The following is a 9,488-nucleotide window of genomic DNA, read 5'->3' on the forward strand; positions in this document are numbered from 1 at the left end:
CGCGACCCACTGAGGAAACCTGTATCACATCCGACCGTCCATAGGGCCGCACACAATGGGCCCAGCATCGTCTGGGTTTGGCCGGGGTAGGCCGTCAGTGTAAATAACAATGTGTTCTTAACTGACTTGTTAAATAAAGAGACAAACTTCTCAAGAGTTTAGTATTTACTTTATTGCAACTATTCTTACTCACAAGTAAGCATTTAACGGCAATGTCTACACCTGTTGTATTCGGCGCATGTGACAAATAAAATGTGATTTGAGAGGTACATCATTTTAAAGGACTAGTAACTGTCGCGCTCTATTAGGTCGTTTCATCGTACGACTCAATATCGCCACCTACCGGCCTTTGGGCTACATGCCAGGGAGAGTTTATCTTTGACTGTGTTCATAAAACGTGAAAATCAGAACGATCTTAATCTATATATTTATTCTAGAAACGTTTGCATACAATATAAGCTACAGTAGATAAACTGATAGACGACCTACCTTGACGTGGTGTCTTCTTCAGTGTGTCCAATCGATTCGCCATGGTGAATGAAAGTCTGCGCATATTTTCCTGGGTGGAACTATTAGAAGCACAAGACATGTTTACGCCGGACTTTGAATTCGAAGCACACGAACGCGAAAAAAAATAAGAAAAACTGTTTCGCAGGCTAACACGGTTATAGTGGATGAATGATCTTACTTTTCTTTATTTGCCTATAAACTATCGTAAAATTGTATTTTTGGCACTCAATTGAACCCTTTCACTTCAGCAAGCAAACTTCATTTTGTTACTTTGGCCATTTTACCAAGCGAACTGCGGTGCAGCCAGCAATAAACATGAACGTTGATACTCCACAGCCAGTCATAACAGGGGGCTCTTCAAATTCCTCGACATCCAATAATTGCCTCACTAACAACAATGCAGAAATTAACGTCAGCAGCATACCCTCGGTTGCCATAAGTAATTGTAAGTATTCAGACGAGTTTTGAGGTTATGAACAGCTTTATGAGCTGGCTTAATACATGGTTACACTAATTTATGGTCTGCTATCTACTGTAGTTAGGTTAGAACTTTTGTCGAAATTCTTTAAGTACAGTAGCCCATACCATATAGCCCTGTGCAGAACTTGAGAACCATCTTAGAGCTAGCTCTGTTCATTGCTTGCTGCTTTGTGAAACAACGGCTTAGACCACCTTGGCTATCAACATATTAGCTACATTTAGAAAGATATTAAACCATGTATTTCTCTTTATTTGTTTCAGCCCCAACCACAGCTGCCATGGCCACACCATCTGGCACGTCCGTGTCCAACGGCGTGTATGTGCCTAGTGGCATTGCCAACGGCGATGTGAAGCCTGTAATCACAACCACACCACTGGCTGACTTTCTTATGCAATTGGAGGACTACACTCCTACAGTGAGTCAAACCCCCTTAATTGGAGTAATGTTAGTTCAACAAAATACAAATGTACATTACTTTTTTCACATACCTAGGCTGATGTCAACAGTCGCTTGGTCCATATACATAATGCATATTTGGGTTATGTAGTTAACAGGTGCCTCTGATTCACTTAGCATGTAAATGTCCTCTGGTCAATTGTGAGATGCTAGTGTACCAAAAAAATAAAAATACGCATTGGAATGACTTCAGTTCAACCTCTACCATGTTTTCGCCAGATCCCTGATGCAGTGACAGGCTACTATCTCAACCGGGCCGGCTTTGAGGCGTCTGATCCGCGAATGTAAGCATGTCTCTTAGCTCCTTAACTGCCAAGAGTCCTCTCCATCTATTTCAGCTTTTACACCAGTTCAATTCAATACTAACCCACGTGAGCGCCAAACGTAAACATTATTTATGTCCATCATTTTCAGAATCCGTCTAGTCTCCCTCGCGGCTCAGAAGTTCATCTCAGACATCGCTAACGATGCCCTGCAGCACTGTAAAATGAAGGGAACTGCCTCGGGGAGCTCCAGGAACAAGACAAAGGTTAGTACATTTCTAACCTAACGTTGCAGGCGTAAAAGAAACACATGAGCAGCGTTTCTTTCTTACTGGTCCAGAGAGAGAAAAACAGTCGGGAGGTTCTCTTCTGCCCAATCCAGTAAATGTTAAGATGGAGTGTCGCCTTGGTTAACGTCCAAAACCGGAAGTCTCGTCACAGGCTCTTTTTCCATTTCCCATGAAATGAACACATGAACTGTTGTTAATGTGAGATGCACAAGTATGAATGCTGTTTGGATCTTTTTGATTGGTTTCTCACTCTGTCCTCCCACCTCTTTCCTCCCAAAGCATGACAAGAAGTACACACTGACCATGGAGGACCTCTCCCCTGCCCTTTCTGAGTATGGCATCAACGTAAAGAAACCTCATTACTTCACATAGGAAATTGGTCTTACACTGTCGCAACCCCCTATGATCATGGTTCTTAAAGATGTCAGTAGAATATTCATTGCAGTCACTGTTCTGTTAGTATTTTTTTTTTTTTTAAGTAGAGCATACTTTGCTTCATGTGTAATTTTGAGCTACTATTTTATTGATACAAATAAAATGTTCAACAATTACTTATTTCTGACTTTGTTGCCTTTTTGTTTATGTAGTCTGGTGATAACAAGGGGAAGAGTTGTTGGTAAAATATTTATCAGGATGGTGTAACAGTGCTAAAAATAGTATTTAACCTTAGGTTGAGTGGGTGCAGTCAGTAATAGAGAGAAAGACAGTGTCTTTTTGTAGGCACTAACTCCGCCAAGGTTCGTTGGACAAAGCCTATGAAGAAAATGAATGGTGTTTTTGGATAAATGCTGAAAATAAGGTCTGTGGTATACACAGGCTTAGGAGATTTTATACATTTTGTTTAATGAGATCATCTTAATCAGCTAACATCACTTTTTGTGAATTGAATAATTTATGTAATAATACAAAAACAATACATAAAGACTTCATAATTCAAGAAGGTCATGTTAACTGACTGCTATTATATCATAGCACAAAACTTATAAGAAATTGAGCTCAGGTGCATCCTGTTTCCATTGATCATCTTTGATGCTTATACAACTTGATTGGAGTCCACCTGTGGTACATTTAATTGATTGGACATGATTTGGAAAGGCTCACACCTGTCTATATAAGGTTCCACAGTTGGCAGCATATGTCAGAGCCAAAACCAAGCCATGAGGTCAAAGGAATTGACCGTAGAGCTCCGAGACAGGATTGTGTCGAGGCACCAATCTGGGGAAGTGTACCAAAACATTTCTGCAGCATTGAAGGTCCCCAAGAACACAGTGGCCTCCATCATTCTTAAATGGAAGAAGTTTGGAACCACCAAGACTCTTCCTAGAGCTGGCCGCCTGGCCAAACTGAGCAATCGGGTGAGAAGGGGCTTGGTCAGGGAGGTCACCAAGAACCCAATGGTCACTCTGACAGAGCTCCAGAGTTCCTCTGTGGAGATGGAAGAACCTTCCAGAAGGGAAAGGAAAGGGGGTTACCTAGTCAGTTGTACAACTGAATGCCTTCAAATGAATTGTGTCTTCCGCATTTAACCCAACCCCTTTGAATCACAGCGGTGCGGGGGGCTGCCTTAATCGACATCCACGTTCAGAAGGACAACCATCTCTGCAGCACTCCACCAATCAAACATTCTGTTTACATTCCGTTTTAAGAAACATTTTTCAATAGAATCAGCGGAATGAAATCACCCTTGATCACCTGCAAACACAGTTCACTTTCACATACAAACAGCATGATCACTTTGCTCGTTGTATAATTCTGAATCCCATCTACGCACTATCCTCCTCACACCTTTTTCCTTCGCTTGTGGTCTTCAGTGCGCAACACAACTGTCTGTGACCAGGTGAAAAAACCTTTCCAAGCCAAACCTTCATATCATTACCGCTACACACAGCCTACACTGTTGTCACCATATTAGCTAATAGTCAACATAGCTTTTAACTTGACTTGGAAGAATTCCAGTGTTGGATAGCCATAGCCAGCTAGCTAACCTAGCATCGCTCTCTGTTTGAGCCAGGTGCTTGTGTAGGTTTAACTAGATAGCTACATTTGCTAAGTGAAAGTGAGTCAACTTTGAGTCAACTGCCCACCACATTTTAAGCACCGCAATGCTAGCTAGCTGTAGCTTATGCTTTCAGTACTAGATTCATTCTCTGATCCTTTGATTGGGTGGACAACATGTCAGTTCATACTGCAAGTTCATGCTACCCCATGGTGCTACCCCAGAGAGTGCTGTTGAGGCTACTGTAGACCTTCACTGCAAAACTGTATTTTAAACAATTATTTGGTGACGTAAATATGCAGTTGAAGTCGGAAGTTTAAATACACTTATGTTGGAGTCAGTAAAACTCGTTTTTCAACCACTCCACAAATGATTTTGTTAACAAACTATAGTTTTGGCAAGTCAGTTAGGACATCTACTTTGTGCATGACACAAGTAATTTTTCAGTAATTTACAGACAGATTATTTCACTTATAACTCACTGTATCACAATTCCAGTGGGTCAGAAGTTTACATACATTAAGTTGACTGTGCCTTTAACCAGCTTGGAAAATTCCATAAAATTATGTCATGGCTTTAGAAGCTTCTGATAGGCTAATTGACATAATTTGAGTCAATTGGAGGTGTACCTGTGGATGTATTTCAAGGCCTACCTTCCAACTCAGTGCTTCTTTGCTTGATATCATGGGAAAATCAAACGAAATCAGCCAAGACCTCAGAAAAAAAATTATAGACCTTGTAGTCTGGTTCATCCTTGAGAACAATTTCCAAATGCCTGATGGTACCACGTTCATCTGTACAAACAACAGTAGTCAAGTATAAACACCATGGGACCACGCAGCCGTCATACCGCTCAGGAAGAAGACCCGTTCTGTCTCGTAGAGATGAACGTACTTTGTTGTGAAAAGTGCAAATCAATCCCAGAACAACAGCAATGGACCTTGTGAAGATGCTGGAGGAAACAGGTACAAAAATATCTATATCCACAGTAAAACAAGTCCTATATCGACATAAACTGAAAGGCCGCTCAGGAAGGAAGAAGCCACTACTCCAAAACCGCCATAAAAAAGCCAGACTACGGTTTGCAACTGCACATGGGGACAAAGATCGTACTTTTTGAAGAAATGTCCTCTGGTCTGATGAAACAAAAATAGAACTGTTTGGCCATAATGACCATCGTTATGTTTGGAGGAAAAAGGGGGAAGCTTGCAAGCCGAAGAACACCATCCCAACCGTGAAGCACGGGGGTGGCAGCATCATGTTGTGGGGGTGCTTTTCTGCAGAGGGACTGGTGCACTTCACAAAATAGATGACATCAACATCTCAAGACATCAGTTAGGAAGTTAAAGCTTGGTCGCAAATGGGTCTTCCAAATGGACAATGACCCCAAGCATACTTCCAAAGTTATGGCAAAATGGCTTAAGGACAACAAAGTCAAGGTATTGGAATGGCCATCACAAAGCCCTGACCTCAATCCTATAGAACATTTGTGGGATGAACTGAAAAAGTGTGTGCACGCAAGGAGGTCTTCAAACCTGTGTAATGTAGTCTGTGTATAGCTGGTGTAGAGGAGTCAGGCGCAGGACAGCAGATATGAGTAAATAAACGTATTTTACTCAAAATAGACAAATACAATACAAAATAAGCGAGCATAAGCGGACCATATTTCATAAAAACAATCACTCACAAACAAACATGGGGGAACAGAGGGTTAAATAATGAACAAGTAATTGGGGAATTGAAACCAGGTGTGTAAGACAAAGACAAAACAAATGGAAAATGAAACGTGGATCGGCGATGGCTAGAAGCCCGGTGACGTCGACCGCCCAACGCCGCCCGAACAAGGAGAGGGACCGACTTCGGCAGAAGTCGTGTCAACCTGACTCAATTTACACCAGCTCTGTCAGGAGGAATGGGCCAATATTCACCCAACTTATTGTGGGAAGCTTGTGTAACAGTATAACTTTAAACCGCCCCCTCGCCCCGACACGGGCGCGAACCAGGGACCCTCTGCACACATCAACAACTGACACCCACGAAGCGTCGTTACCCATCGCTCCACAAAAGCCGCGGCCCTTGCAGGGAAACCCTACTTAAGTCTCAGAGCAAGCGACGTAACTGATGGAAATGCTAGTAGCGCGTACCCGCTAACTAGCTAGCCATTTCACATCCGTTACACTTGTGTAAGGCTACCCAAAACGTTCGACCCAAGTTAAACAATTTAAAGGCAATACTACCAAATACTAATTGAGTGTATGTGATGAAAGAAATAAAATCTGAAATAAATCATTCTCTCTACTATTATTCTGACATTTCACATTCTTAAAATAAAGTGGTGATCCTAACTGACCTAAGACAGGGAATTTTTACTAGGATTAAATGTCAGGAATTGTGAAAAACTGAGTTGAAATGTATTTGGCTAAGGTGTATGTAAACTTCTGATTTCAACTGTACATGTACAAATTACCTCGACTAACCTGTACCCCTGCACACTGACTCGGTACCGGTCTGGATCAAGTGTCATTCAGTCTTATGGCTTGAGAGTAGAAGCCTTTTGGTCCTAGACTTGGTGCTCTGGTACCGCTTGCCGTGTGGTAGCATAGAAAACAATCTACGACTTGGGTGACTGGAGTCTCCGACAATTTTATGGGCTTTCCTCTGTCCCCGCCTATTATACAGGTCCTGGATTGCCGGAAGCTTGGCCCCAGTGATGTACTGGGCCATACGCACTACCCTCTGTAGCGCCTTACAGACGCCGAGCAGTTGCCATACCAGGCAGTGATGCAACCGGTCAGGATGCTCTCGATGGTGCAGCTGTAGAACTTTTTGAGGATCTGGGGACCCATGCCAAATATATTCAGTATCCTGAGGGGGAAAAGTTGTTGTTGTGCCCTCTTCACGACTGTCTTGGTATGTTTGGACCATGATAGTTCGTTGGTGATGTGGACACCAAGGAACTTGAAACTCTCGACCCGCTCCACTACAGCCCCGTTGATGTTAATGGGGGCCTGTTCGGCCCGCCTTTTCCTGTAGTCCACGATCAGCTCCTTTGTCTTGCTCACATTGAGGGAGAGGTTGTTGTCCTGGCACCACTTTTGCCAGATCTCTGACCTCCTCCCTATAGGCTGTCTCACATTGTGTAAGGACCGACGCCGGAGATGAGAAGCAGGTATGGGGAGTTGACATTTAATTATGAACAGACAAAGAGCAAGACAGAAACAGCGTCAGAACACAGATACACAATGACATACAACAAACAATGCAGCAGCGGGGAACTGACAAATATAGGGGAGGTAATAAACAGGTGATTGAGTGAGTCCAGGTGAGTCCATTATAACTGAAGCGCGTGACGAGGGAAGGCAGGTGTGCGTAAATGATGGTGGCAGGAGTGCGTAATGCAGGGCAGCCTGGCGCTCGGGGGGAAGAGCGGGAGCAGGTCTGACACATTGTCGGTGATCAGGCCTACCACTTTTGTGTCATCAGCAAATTCAATGATGGTGTTGAAGTCGTATATGGCCACACAGTTGTGGGTGATCAAGGAGTACAGGAGGGGACTAAGTACACACCCCTGAGGGGCCCCAGTGTTGAGGATCAGCGTGGCAGACATGTTGTTGCCTACCCTTACCACCTTGGGCGGCCTGTCAGGAAGTCCAGGATCCAGTTGCAGAGGGAGGGGTTTAGTCCCAGGGTCCTTAGCTTAGTGATGAGCTTCGTGGGCACTATGGTGTTGAACGCTGAGCTGTAGTCAATGAATAGCATTCTCACATAGGTGTTCCTATTGTCCAGGTGGGAAAGGGCGGCACTTGCCTATCAGGTGATGTGCCTATCAAGTGAAAATGACATGGCTTGGGAACACCTCTTATAACCTGTGGCCTGATGGGGAAGACTGGATGAAAGCATGATGAGGTTTTCTAGGGCCTTCATTATTGTGGAATCCAGCAGAATCCAAAATTCTGAAGGCATAGAATCAGGCGAAGAGAGAGTAGGAATTGTCATGTTATCAAACTTTGGGATTTCTTTGCATATATAATGTTTTGTGTTTCTCGTTGATTTTCATGTCTTGTATCATCCCTCACTTAGGAACCAGAAGGAGAAAGTTGAAATGGAAGGGGTCATCAACTCCAGCGGACACGTTATTATCAGTTTCTATGAGAAATGGTGTGATCATAGAACAGAGGCCATAAGTCTCTGGGTTTGTAAACCTCATGGTGAATGTCAATCATGTCTATTTTTTGTTTGTGTTTTATTATTATTGTTTGTCCATCTATAAGTAATTCCCAAGCTTATGTAATGTTGAACAGTATGGAGTTAAATGTTCAAAACGGGGGACTGATGGATTCTGGGTTCTAACTCCTAAACTTGGGATAGGGTTAATTATCAGGTATCCTTTTGAAATATTGAGTGCTTAGGGTTAGAGGGTCTACACCAGAGGTTAATGGTTATCTGTAGGAGAAAGGTATATGGGGTGGGTGCAATTAAGCTTGGAATGTGCTGAGTGGAGGGAAAACGATCAGATGTGGCAGCACTGATAAGGGGAGAGAGCTGTGGATTAGTGATGAAGGGGGTTCAGGTCACGTTAAGGGAGAAGACACAGCTTATTGCCACTTAATTTCCTGCCTAGCAACAGAGATTTAGTGTTTGGAGAGAAGGAGAAGATTCCACCCCAAATTGGGGTACATACACCACCACTATTGGAAATGTATTTTGGTCGGTTCAGCTGTTCGACCCTCTGGGATAAATAAACTTGGTTTAAGCTTTCATAGCGTCCATCGAGTTCTTACTCTGATAATTAGAACCTAGCAAGATGTAGTAATATTTTTGAACATGTCTTACCTCCAAACGAGTCACCTGCCAAGCCAATGCAATGGAGTGCAACCCGATCAGGTGCCCACTTTAGACCCTGAAAACTGACATGTATGATAGACGTTTTCATAATCTAAAAGTCCTATTCCTATTGACTTCCAGTGTTGAGAGTGGCTTTATCTCAATGCTACGTCATACGGGCAGAATTTCTGCCTGCTTGAATTGTAAGATTGTAAAATAAAATATTTGAAAAACAAAAATGGTGAATCTTTACTATAAGTGCCAGTAAACATGCCACTGACGGTGTAAGGCCCCAGTCAGTCGCTCTTGAGCCAGAACACCAGCCCCACCAATACGCTGTTGGCGCACTCCAACCATAGGAGATTGATGCTGATGTAGGCAGGGACTGCAAGGCCCAAAAGTTCACAGGCGATGCACATGACCAGGTAAGATGCCCACGTTGTGCCAAAGTCCAAAGTCAGGCTGAGGTAAAGGGGGGGCCTCTGCCATTCGGTCTCCACTGCCAGTGCTTTCTGCTCGTCCTCGTCACCCCCTAGCTGCTGTAACTTGGCATACCTGAATCTCGAGTGGCTCTGCAGCATTGGGTTAACATTATCCCTCTGCTCTGACCGCCTGTTGGCCTCCTTCAGCCACAAAGGCAGCTGTTTGTAGTGGAGCAGCATTACACA

General features: G+C 43.5%; 1 protein-coding gene across 1 annotated transcript; it reads left to right on the forward strand.

Annotated features, from left to right (window-relative positions):
• The first annotated feature begins 589 nt into the window (after nucleotides 1-589).
• LOC120060589 (transcription initiation factor TFIID subunit 10-like) lies at nucleotides 590-2,555 on the forward strand. Its single transcript, XM_039009965.1, has 5 exons — nucleotides 590-955; nucleotides 1,252-1,406; nucleotides 1,667-1,731; nucleotides 1,862-1,976; nucleotides 2,280-2,555. The coding sequence occupies exons 1-5, from the start codon at nucleotides 826-828 to the stop codon at nucleotides 2,370-2,372; spliced, it is 558 nt and encodes a 185-aa protein (XP_038865893.1). The 5' UTR covers nucleotides 590-825; the 3' UTR covers nucleotides 2,373-2,555.
• Nucleotides 2,556-9,488: the final 6,933 nt, after the last annotated feature.

This window comes from Salvelinus namaycush, chromosome 16, assembly GCF_016432855.1.
Source record: "Salvelinus namaycush isolate Seneca chromosome 16, SaNama_1.0, whole genome shotgun sequence".
NCBI classification, from domain to species: domain Eukaryota; kingdom Metazoa; phylum Chordata; class Actinopteri; order Salmoniformes; family Salmonidae; genus Salvelinus; species Salvelinus namaycush.